This window comes from Lactuca sativa, chromosome 6 (assembly GCF_002870075.4).
Source record: "Lactuca sativa cultivar Salinas chromosome 6, Lsat_Salinas_v11, whole genome shotgun sequence".
Taxonomy (NCBI): Eukaryota; Viridiplantae; Streptophyta; class Magnoliopsida; order Asterales; family Asteraceae; genus Lactuca; species Lactuca sativa.
This window is the reverse complement of record NC_056628.2, coordinates 299,678-312,569: the sequence shown is the minus strand read 5'-3', so window position 1 is coordinate 312,569 and position 12,892 is coordinate 299,678. Positions and strand designations below refer to the sequence as shown.

Below are 12,892 nucleotides of genomic sequence, written 5' to 3'. Positions count from 1 at the left end.
CCTAACAATAGTTCGAACTGGAACATGAGGACCTTCTTTAACGGATCTCCAGATAGCTTCACCTTTCTCCTTACCCAATAAAAACCTTTCCATTCTAACTTTCCAATGATCATATTCTTCAACAACTAGCAGTGGGGCACGAGTAGGGCAACCCACGCTATTTTCTATTTGCATTGAATACATTTGTTGAGTATTAGAAGCAGCCATTGAAATTAAGATATCTCAAGCTAAACTGGTATATAGAAGAACTTCTATCCCGAACACATAAATGATTGAAATACCAAGGTAATTTCAAATCAACTATAATATGATCTTTTGGATTCAAAGGACAACCACTCAAGCTCTGATACCAATTATGATGACAAAGGATCTGATTGCACAGGGACAAGGTTCGAAAACTCAACCCTTGAATTAATGCTTAAGATCAATGTCTGCTACTAAATGAAGGTTCCAGTCAAGTATGGTAAACCAGTCAAGTCTGAAGTAAGAGATTCAACAGAGTGTTCAAACCATAAATGAAGAATGAAGAGAATGATCAGAGTAAGGACAATAAATGAACAAGAAGAATGTTTTTAAGAATTGATTTGGAAGAGAGGTGTAAGATAAATACTTCAAGTAATACTATATTTAGAGCAACAATCCGTCTGATATTCTTGTCATAAAACGCACCATAAATAGGTGAAAAGGTTACATCGTACAAACTCATAAACATACATAGGACCGGATAAAAGAGTTGTTTCTGACACTCTGATTATCCAAGTTGACAGAAGAGACTAAGTCATTATAACTAGTTACATCAGACAAAATGACAAGATAAATTAATACAGACGGATACATCATTTCTGAACATCTTCTTCATTTCGGACTTCCTTTACTTCGCACCACAAGCTTTTATTCCTGACCCCAACTCCACTTATAATCACAAACTGACTCCAGAACATTTTCTACTTCGGAACTAAGACTGATCTCGGAACTTTATTGTGTGATTGCTAGAGGTTCACTTTCAGGTACTAACAATAATGCGTTAATAGGTAAAAGTAAAAGGAAATACTAATGTGTATGTGATAAGGATTAATCAAACACAGCGGCTAAGGGTATGTTTGTTTTCCTAAAAAAACCATTTCTAACCACTTTTGGGTGCACCACACAGAACACACGTAACACTTGACCTTTCGTAACTGTTTGTTTTCTAAAAGACTTCTGACTTAAAAACTATTGCGTATGTGTTGCACGATGCATCACTGGACACTCCTCTTTAAACAATTTTCCACTTTATTTTAAGTTATATTATTCAACATATATTTGTTTTTGTTTTTTCAACAACATGTTTATTATTTTAATAATATTATGAAGGATATTATAACAATTCAAGTATATTTTACATAGTTTATAACTGTTTGGTAAATTTCATATAAATATTTGTTTGTGTTATATTGCCTATAACAAAATATTAATAAATTATAAAATTAAACTCAACGAAGAAATAATCATTGTCTTGGAAAATTTAACAAAATGAACATATTATTTGCTAAATTAATGATTTTATCTTTTGTTATTTAGCAATTATTATGTTTAATTATTTTATATAAACGTCTTAAAAAATTATATCACAATGATATTTATATTCGATTTGCACATGATTAAAACTAAATAAAATTTTGATTTAGAATAACTTTTAACTATTGTATGTTTAATTGTTTCAGTAGTTTGCTGACATTAAAAAACGGGAGAATTTTGTATATGCCCTTGTTAAATGTCTAAATATCGTATTTGCCAAATCTAAACTTTAAATATCATATTTGCCCTTCTTAATCTCTTTAAATATCGGATTTATCCAAACTTATTTATTAATAGTTTATAATATTTAATAATCATTTTTTTATATTTTAGTATCTTTAAAATTGAAAAAAAAAACAAAATGGATAGTTTTGCCCTTTACTCCTAAAACACAGGAAATCTTCACATTCTATCCTTTGCCTTTATTCCCCACGATCGTCATTGTTTAGTTTCGTTGTCTTCCCTTTTATCTCTCACCACATTCCTTATTTGCCTCTATAATCACACTCAAATCAGTTTCCCCTAGAGTAATACTTTTCTTATGTTTCATTATGTTACCAAAAAGAAGGGCAAATAAGGAATGACATAACGACCAAAATAAGGAATGTGTCAAGAGGAAAAAGGGAAGACAACGAGTCTCAACAGTGACGGTCCTAGGAAAGAAGAGAATAGCATAAAACTGTGAAGATTTCCTGCGTTTCAGGAGTTAAGGGCAAAATCGTCCATCCTGTTTTTATTTTCAATTTTGATGATTTTAAAACATAAAAAGTTATTATTAAATATTAAAACTATTAAAAAAATAGATCTGAGCAAATCCGATATTTTAAAAGGATAAGAAAGACAAATATGATATTTACAATTTAGCTCGGGTAAATACGATATTTAGACGTTTAGTAAGGGCATATACAAAATTCTTTCATAAAAAAAAACAAACTTCTTAAAAAAATTAAATATCCCCATACTTTTTGTTTTTACAAATCTTCATATCTAATTAAATGATGATATGTGTCATATTTAATGGTCATTGTCATCATTTAATTAGATAGAAGGATTTGTAGGAACAAAAATAGAAGAATATTTAATTTCTTTACTAAATATCCTCTTACTAACTTTTTGTTTTTACAAATCTTTATACCCAATTAAATGACATTTGTAATGTTTAATACAAGACAAAACTGCAAAAATGGTCCCTGTGGTATGCATTTTTGGGGGTTTTAGTCCAAACTACGACTTTTTTGGCTTTGTGGTCCTTTTGGACTAGTTTGTATGTGAAAATAGTCCCTCCGAAAATTGAAATGACTATAATACCCTTGGGGTATTTATTTTTCATTTTCCTTTCATTTTTTTAAATTTAATATTTATTTTAACAATTAAAAAATAATAGAGGACCCACCTTTCTCTCTCTCTCTCTCTCTCTCTCATACCCACCTGCAACCATGGATTCCCATTTCTCTTTTCTTCAATGTTCAATCAATCTTCAATAACCTAGAGAAAACTAGATTTTCAAAATAAAATCATAATGTAAATGAAAAGGTAGTTGGGGTGGAGCGGTGGATCTATGAGGGTGATAGGTAGTGTTTGCGATTGAAAAACACCCAAATCAAAATTATATCTGCAAGTATGTATCAACAAAATTGATCAGAAATGGGTATCTCCATTCACGAAAAAACTTGATCGATTCGATACACACACTGAAAAATTGAAACACATATACACACAGTGAATAACATGAAAATAGTATGTAAACCCATTTGAATTTGGAATCGCTCTGTTGGATGGTTTTCTCATCGATTGGTGTGCTTCATGAACCAAATCCACTCCCATCCCTTCCGAATACATTTGTTGCATATTCACTCTGTTGTACATTTTTTTGTAGGTTTTAGAACTTATATAAGCATATTCCTACAATTACCCACTTACAATTTAGGTCAAATGAATTTGAGCAAAAAAAATGGAGGAATCGATTTCACCTTTGTACCATAATCAACACCTCCGATCATAGTCGTCATCGGCCTCCACTGCAACAACCACCGGCATCTACGACACCGGAACCACCACCTGCAACTTCGATTTGTGATTTGGGTTATGAAAAGTTCTTGAACACATAACAGTTACATCTTGATTTATCCTTTTACCCATGAATCAACCATAGTAGATCACTAGAAAACCTTTTGAGATCTCACCGGAGAGGTTGTCAAGCAGCTGCTAGTAATGGAGGAGTGATGTTTTTTTATTGTCTTCTCTCCCTCCTCTCGTATCTTTCTCGTCTTCCAGGTCCAAATCAACGAACCTCTCCGATGTCGTAATCTTGTTCTTCATCTTCAACTTACATCCCCTCTCACCGCCTCCTTCTGAAATCATCCATCAAGAACCCTCTGTACTTACATTCGTCACCTGGAGACATAGATCCTCTGTACTTTCATTCGTCACCTGGAGACATAGATCCTCCATCTCCCCCTTTAGCTCTATCAATAAAAAAACGAATCAAGCCCTAAAACTTTTCTCTTTCCTTTTGATAAACCGCAACACACCACCATTTTTGTTACTCTCGTATCATCCTTTTTACTAATTTGATTTTTAATGGCTTTGAGTTATGGGTGAGGTGGGGAGAAGAAGATACATGAGTTTTTTTTTTTTTTTGTGTGTGTGTGTGAGAGAGAGAGATAGAGAGGGCCCAAAATTAATTAATTAATTATTTTTTCATTTAAATTGAATAGAAAAAAACATAATAAAATAAATCAGAAGGACATTGCAGTAATTTCAGTTTACCGAGGGACTAAATTCACAAAGAAACTTGCTCAAAAGGACCACTAATCCAAAAAAATCGGAGTTTGGATTAAACCCTAAAAAAATGCATACCACAGGGACCATTTTTGCAATTTTGTCTTAATACAATCATATTTTAGTATATATGTTTAATACAATCATATTTTAGTATATAGAAATCACAGATGTCATAGTTTAATTATCGTTTAACCGGAACAGGAGGATATTTAATTTCTCAACTTTTTATTATAGTTTACAGGTAATCTCTTCTCTTGCTTGCAGATGTGGTAGCTTGCAACGAGTCTCAGTTGTCTCAGTTGAATCAGCGAGTTAACACCAACGAGTCTCATTCTACCTCCACACAGACAAGGACGCATGCACATCCAATAGCTTGCAAAAAGAGAAATTGAATCACGCATCTGTTGATCTAATGCGAATTCTGTTTCCAAAAAACCCCTCTGAAACTTTCCCTAATTTGAATGGAAGCCCTAACCCTAAAACATAACCCCCTCCGTGAATCTTCCAAATGTGGCCGTCTTTGGATCCTTTATCCATATCAACATTTTTCTCTCTTCTTCTCTGGAGGCGAACTTTAATCTCTCCGTTGTTTTATTGGTCTCGAAGAGACTAAGCAATTTGTTTTAGGTTTACAATCAGTTGGGGAGTTTAAAAACTACACTATATATACATTATTCTGTATAGAAAAGGGAAGATAATAAGTTTTTAAAGGGAAGGAAGAGATGGAGAGCTCTGACGCAGAAACAGGCATGGTTGATTGTGGTGTTGGGACCATCGTTTGGGTTCGGAGGCGGAATGGGTCGTGGTGGCCGGGTAAGATCCTGGGCCCCGATGAGCTCTCTGCTTCTCCGCTCATGTCTCCCCGATCTGGAACTCCTGTCAAACTTCTTGGGAGGGAAGATGCCAGTGTGTAAGTCCTCTAATTCACTTCCTCGATTTCATTCTTATGCTTTCTGTATCTCGTGTATATTTGCTGGATTGCTGAAAGAACAAAGACAACTGGTGCGGTATTCATTTGTTGAGGAAGTAAAAAAAGAATGATCGGGTTAATGTCATTTTTTTTTTCGAACCTGTTGAGCACACACCTGATATCACATAGCTACTTAGCTCAGCTCACATAAGGTGATTGCCTCGAACAGTTGTAAATGACTTGGATTTGTTGAAAAAAACTCAAATATGATTAAATCATCTAATAGTTCTTCTTGGAGCTTACATCTCTTCGGACAGAATGATTATATTATGGAGAAGGTAGATGCTTATTCTACCAATAATACTATTACCTATCCTTTAGTTGATTAAATAAATGATTACAATCATTAAAACACAATTTTGTTTGTGCTAAGCTTGCGATCGTCATTGATTGGTAAGTGAAACTTGAGTACTGACTTGGTTCTTTACTACTTGTTTTATGATTAATAAATCCTTACTCATTGTCTTCACTCATGTGTTGATCAACTGGACGTAAATAATTTGTACTTTATGTGAGCTAAATTCTAGGAGGTGGTGTATACTTGAGTGTCCAAGGATATTGTTATATGGGATTTGGGATAAGTTGATATAGAAAGATTCAGGACAAAAGATGTGTTTTTGTTTTTTTTTTTCCAGTTACACCACATGGATCATGGTGTGTACACTTCCAAAGCAGTTTGTCAGCTTCTGCTTACTTTTATAGGAATTAGGAACTATGTTCCCTGTCTTTGTCCATCGCATATCAAGCCACCAAAAGTTGATCAACATTTGATGTGTTTTGTCTGGTAGCAACTATGCAAAATCCATTGTCTTAAAACAACTTAAACACAGATCCTAAGTTTCTAACAGCATAGATGAAGATCATTGAAATCATTGTGAATGTCATTCATATATGTGATAAATGTCACTCTAAGTTCCTAAATTCTTATAGCGGCTGATGCTTTCACCCATCATAGCCTAACTACCTCGGCTATTTGACCTCTCATCGTTCATTGCTTCTATTACGTTTCTGAAGACAGCTTCAGCTTCCTTGGTTTTATGTAACCATGGACGGTGGAGCCTGATAACATGTTACAATCTAGACCTGATACTCACGAATTAGGGCACGATAGATTTGGTTATCGCTGAATGATTACAAATCAGGAAATGAATTCCCAAACAATCAAAAGCTACCTTCTAACTAACTTCAGGTCTATCTATACTTTTGCAACAGATACAAGACTAAAATGACATAAAAGCCCCTAGACCTGTAAAACTTATTCTTTTATTAAAAGTACTGAATCAACTACTAATTCTTAGTTCTTCTTGTGTAAGTAAACCTCAATACATTTGTATAAAGCTATCAGTCACTATAGGTTTTGACATATTATTTATAATCATTCTGGTTATCTGCCAGCCAGCCTTGGAAGGAAAAAACTGAGGAGTGAAATTTTCTTTTTGTTCAGTTGATGTTCTTGCACCTAATAAGCTTTATTTGACAATGAACAGGGATTGGTACAACCTAGAGAAGTCGAAGCGAGTTAAACCTTTCCGCTGTGGTGAGTTTGATGACTGCATCGAGAGGGCGGAAGCTTCACAGGGGATGCCTCCAAAGAAAAGAGAGAAATATGCACGCAGGGAAGATGCTATCCTTCATGCACTTGAGCTTGAGAAGCAAGTGCTGGAAAAGAAATATGGGAAACCAGGTGTCCAATCTAATAATACCAAGTTACTAGGAAAAGACACAACTATAACTCCAGAATTATCACGTGACAGTGGTAAACATGTGGATCTGTCTCTTGATGACAAAAGAAAGGGTCTTTCCTTTCAGTCAAGGAGTCACCTGAATGTAGATGATGTACCTGTACGTCCTATTCTTTTCAAGCATAAACTCTCTTCCTTGGCTGCTTCAAATGGTTCCCATAGGCATGCTTCAGATGTCCTTACACCAGAAAATACGGTTATTGTCGGTAGTAAAAAGTTGTTGGAGAAAAAAAGGAAAAGGTCACAAGAGGGGAATACGGAGGAATCAGTTGGTAAGAGGCGTGACAGACATCGTCCTCTTGTTCAGGTACTCCTGAGTAGTGCAAAACTGCCCCACCATGACCACACTCACCCCTTGCAGCCAAAGACTGATGGAGGGGAGGAGCAGAGAAAAGTTGTACACCGTGCAGTGGGTGGCAATGATCCAGGTGACACTAGAGAAGCTATCCCTGACCAAGTGGAAAATTCAGCACCCAAGTTTGAGAAAAGGGACGAGTCCTTCCCTGTTGCATTGAGTGAAGAAAACACTACTGAATCTAATGAAGACACTGAAACTGATTCTTCTGGCACTGAATCTCTGATGTCGGACACATATGACGCAATGGCTGCACTTTCAGGTTCATATTTTATTGTTTTTCTTCTGGATAATGTCATTGTTTTTCGATTTGCCAATGTCATATGCTTAGTGGTTTGAAACTCTCAGTTGGCCCATGGACACATAATTAATTCCATTGTTGTTGTGAACGTTGGCTTTTGCTTCTCAAAGCTGTTGCATGCATTAATTTGTGTTCATTCACACCCTGGACTTTACATTGATCCAGCGTGCCAACGATTGCATAATAATTACACATTTACTCTTCTTTGCAACTATACCCACCAGACATAGTAGGATTGAGTCTAGATCCTCCCTATGCTTCTCTACAGCTCTTTGAATAAATCCCAATGTCATAAAAAAGCAAAAAACACATCCTTATTTGCAACTGAAACACCATGTTCATGATGTTTAGCAATGTAGCAGGGGGATTTTTCTGCCCAAAAGCCATAAAAACCCATTATGAATCCCGAAGACTGTTCAATTGAAAAATGTATCGATTGTCAAGTATTTACATTAATATCGAAAGATAGTTATTCTCAAATATGTGTTTAGTATAAGTACTTGTTTGTATTTTTGTGTTGTGACATTTAAATTTGTGAGGCCCAATGGCTGCTTGCAAGTGTTATTCATATTACTGTTTGAATTGTATCGAGTCCCTCCTGCTTAGTTTTCTGGTTGCACTTGTTTGTAACTGTTCCTCTCTCTCTCTCTCTCTCTCTCTCTCTCTTATTGGTTTTTGTCTGAACTTTTTGTTATTATTATTTTGATTTGTGGTTTAGATGAAGCTGAAGATGTTGAATTCATACCAAAGGCATTTGGAAGGCAAGGGGTACATGAGGAGAGCATGAGTGATGATGAGTCAGGAGGAGTTCCTGATGATTCCGTAGCAACAGTCTCCAAATGGCAGCTGAAGGGAAAAAGGAATAGTCGCAGTTTGAGGAAGAGAAAGGTAGCTACAAATTCCAGCCACTGGATGACGGGTTTCAATGGAATTGACACAAGTTTAAGTTTGAGAAGCAAAGCTAGTGGAGGCTTGCTAGACATGATGAGTTGGGATGATGATCCTGATCCTTACCCTTGTTGTTTGAAGGGATACTCATACTCATACTCATACTCAGGTGAGTACCAAATATACGATGACGATGACGATGATAATGATGATGACGACGATGATGTGAGGAGGCATGGGACCCGGATGTTGATTGATGTTGAAGTAGGAGTGCAATCAAGTTATCAGAGAGAACACGTGCCCATGATTTCCCTGATGAGCAAATTGAATGACAAGGCCATAGTGGGTCACCCTATTCCAGTAGAAGCCCTGGAAGATGGTTCATCTGATGATATGTTCCAAATGGAATCATTATTATTATTAGGTGGTGGTGACACAAGTGCGCCGCTTCAACCATGGAGGACCGCCAGGAGGACCGCCAAGTGTCGGGGGGTTGCACTTGCACGGCCGCCTCAATTTTTATCAACATTAGAAGAAGAAGAAGAAGAAGAAGAAGAAGAAGAAGAGGCGGTGGCCTCCTTTCAGTTTCAGGAGTATTATGATGAAGATGGAAAAGCAAGTGTTACTCGCAGCAACAGCAAGGGAAGAAAGTGGGCTGCACCAAAAAAGCCACAAAGGAGGACCACCTCATCTTGCAGCAGTCAGAAAATAAGGACGTTATCATCAATAGGCGGGACCCAACAGCAGCAACAGCAGCACAATATGGATTTGAAAGCAGAAGGTGAACAAGGGATAGGGATGATGATGATGATGATGATGATGATGAAACCAGAGTCATTGCCCACAGCAGTTGCTTGTATCCCTGTTAAATTAGTGTTCAGTAGGTTACATGAGGAGCTGGTTGCCCCCCGCCATCAATAAACATGATGTAAATTGTATGTAATTGATTATATGCTTCCATTGCCAAAGCGGTGGTTTTGTTTTTCTGTTTTCATGCAAGAGGAACATAACATTCAGTTAGTGGTGTTTGGTTTGCTTTGGCAAAAAAAATGTTTTTGGGGAAGAGAATACTGTAAAGATAGAAAGGGAGGTTGAAAATTCTAAACCTGTATGGAGAAAGTGTATATGCTATGCAGTATGCAATGTGTTTGATATTTGATTTGATTGAGTTACAGGATGATGTCTTGGTTTCTTTTATGGGTATTGCACGTGATGAACTTGATAAAACACCAAATGAGATCTCTTTTGAGAAGCTTCAGGTCTCTATCCATTTACCTCATCATCTTATCTTTACAGGGCAAATTACAAAAAATAAAACAGAGTATATTTTGGTCAATTATTGTCATTACACCATGATACTTTATCCTTTCCAATCAAACCATAAAAGTTGAGACTTTTTTCCAAGTTAACCATTCTAATTCTCCAAATTAACCATTTTGACATGTTATATAAGGTCAAGTTGTTAAATTTGGAAATATGTCTAAAACTTAAATGGTTTGATTGGAAAAAAAATAAAGTAGAAGTGGTTAAATCGCAAAATTGCCCAAAATATAATGTTGTTTCTGTAATTTGCCCTTATTTGTATCATCCACTTATCATCATATATCCCATATGTATAGTCAGGGATAAAAGTTATTCACATATAAGAATTATCGTTTCCCCTCTTTTTACCCATTTAGTTCTATCTGAGAAAATAAATGACATTTGTAAACAGATGACTTATGGAAAAATAGTCAATTTTCTGACTTTCTTTATGTATAGAGTTTGATGCTATAAATATAATACACAAATAAATGAAAGATAAACTGCTTTTTTTTTGCAAGTTTACGTTTTTATTTAACAGAAAATAAATGAAAAATACTTAGTCTCTCTGTGGGACCTTGCATCGTTGTGGACTGCGTTCCACAACAGGTGCAACAAATCCTTTGCATGAAGATGTCACATGTTCCTTTGCATGAAGATGTCACATTTTCTGTGGTCAATTTCATTTATTCCTATTATAACATTCTACTTTGAGAAATGATTAATACTTTATTTATTATTATGGGTTTTCAGGACACAGGTTTTTTGTTAAAGAGATTGAGCATTCTGAAAGATCTTCAAACATGTGGTGAGACAATTTCAAAGCCTGATGTTGTAGAAGAGCCCTTGATCACTGGTATGGAAACCTTCTCTGTTAATTACAAGGTAAATATCAATACACCTTTTGATTCTTTCATCAAATCAATAAATTGCAATGTACTTTCAGTTATCTGATTATCTAATTATCGATTAAATGAAAGCATGTTGGTATTTTTGTTACAGGTTCAATGGGAATTATCCCTTGTGATATCAAGAAAAGCTCTGACAAAATACCAATTAATTTTTTGATTTCTGTTTCCCTGCAAACATGTGCATAGGCTACTTTGTGCAGCTTGGCAACTACATCAAGTATGAGACTAAATATCCATGATATAAATATTTATTAAAAATTAAAAATATTTTCTTTTTTACTCTTTATATTTTTTTGTTTTTGTAGGGTGCACGTGCACGTGATATGCACGGAACTGCAATATCTTCATCATCAATACTATGCATGAATATGCTTAAATTTATAAATAGCCTTTTACGCTATCTAATATTTGAGGTAAAAATAACCATGTTCTTAAGTTTATAAATAACAATGTACTTACATTTTCTTTCCGACAATAACAATATATAACCTGTAGTTTGTATGTAAGATGCTTACAAATTTTATGTTATTGCTATTAATTATTATCAGTAAAAAGGTAAGCGTGTTATGTAAAAAATAAAGTATATTGTGTAAGTTTCATGCTATAAGTATGTTGTTATTATGGGTGAAGAAATATAAATATGTTTCTATTTCCTATTTTTTAATTACTCCGATGTTAATGTGGTTATTTATCTCTCTTTAATTCTTTTGTCAACCAACAAAGGTAGAAGTGATATTATATTATTATGATTGAATAACATATTCTTTTATCTTGCTGTAGGTTTTTGAACCAAATTGGCATTTTATGCATTATAAACTTGAAAATGCAAAGAGCATAGATGAGGCTCTTTAAAAAAAAAATAAAAAAAAAACTTGAAAATGCAAAGAGCATAGATGAGGTATATGTTTATGATTGAATGACATATTCTTTTATTTTGATTCCTCTCAACTCTTGGGTTAAAATGCAAGAAAGAGCAATGTACTTCTATTGATTTGGTTATTGTGCTTTGAAAAATCTACCCAGTTATAGTAATGTCATCCAAATACAAAGTAATTTTCACTTCTCTAGTTTGGTAAATTGTTAAAAATATAATGTTCTAATAAGAAGAAAAAATGGTACTACAATGCTTGTAAAAGAAAATTAAAGTAAATTGCTATATTTCACAAATAAGTTAAAGTGCGTTGTTATCTTTTTCTTTGTGTGTGCTTCTAATTTTTGTACTTAAATAGGTAATTCAATATCATTACTTTTTCATGGAGAAGTGTCTCAAGGAATATTCACTTCTTTCTCATTTATAAAAATAGACTCTCGGTTTTAAAAGTAGAAACGAGAAGAATAATAATGATACTGGTTATTTGATAAATAAGATCAAATCAGTAGCTCTACTAATCATAATTAACACTTGGCATAATTCTCAATAGATGTCTATTGTTTATATAATCTACATGTTAAAAGTATGTCAGCCTCTTCTTGTTGAACTTGTATTTTCAAAGTAATTTCTCATTCATTGAAAATTTCAAGAAAAAATTTACGTACTACTTTGCATGCAACACCCTCTTTTAATCTAGAAGAAAAAACAAACACATTGTTCTTGTTCAAGACTTGTAATCATGAAGCTAAATCGACAAAAAAAAACTCAAACTCTTGAAATTCGTATGTAAAAAAAAAATTAAGATCGCAAAAACAACATAACTTATCCCATTCCTGAAATGATAAAACCTCTTCCCATCTCTCATAGCAATTTATCTCTCCACAACTTGTTTAGTCGAAACTTAATGTTCAGTCCTTAGTATTTTTTGTACTTTCAGTATCCTATAAATAGGGTCTGAACTTGAGTGTAGGTAAGAGAGTTTTCCCACTTCTGTTATCTGTTTTGTTGTTGATCAAGTGTTTGGAGACATTGAAAATTTTGACAGAGTGTTATCTGACAAAGGTGCTCATTATTTGGAAACCAACACAGTGGTTTATCTAAATTTCAAGTGCACAGATGATGTAGTATTTCCGAATCAAGTGTTTGTCACTATTGGGAATGTGGAAAATATCAAACCTGAATTCAACAAATTGGTTGAAGAAGATAACAAG

At 34.5% G+C, this 12,892-nt stretch overlaps 2 protein-coding genes across 2 annotated transcripts; both read left to right on the top strand.

The window, feature by feature from the left end:
• Positions 1–4,535: 4,535 nt before the first annotated feature.
• LOC111880988 (uncharacterized protein At1g51745) lies at positions 4,536–9,769 on the top strand. The gene is made up of 3 exons (XM_023877394.3): positions 4,536–5,251; positions 6,799–7,670; positions 8,428–9,769. Exons 1-3 carry the CDS (start codon positions 5,064–5,066, stop codon positions 9,516–9,518), a joined length of 2,151 nt encoding a protein of 716 aa, XP_023733162.1. The 5' UTR covers positions 4,536–5,063; the 3' UTR covers positions 9,519–9,769.
• LOC111880989 (gamma-tubulin complex component 2) lies at positions 9,722–11,364 on the top strand. Its single transcript, XM_042895622.2, has 4 exons — positions 9,722–9,856; positions 10,653–10,784; positions 10,902–11,027; positions 11,116–11,364. Exons 1-3 carry the CDS (start codon positions 9,728–9,730, stop codon positions 10,965–10,967), a joined length of 327 nt encoding a protein of 108 aa, XP_042751556.1. The 5' UTR covers positions 9,722–9,727; the 3' UTR covers positions 10,968–11,027; positions 11,116–11,364.
• The last annotated feature ends 1,528 nt before the right edge of the window (positions 11,365–12,892 follow it).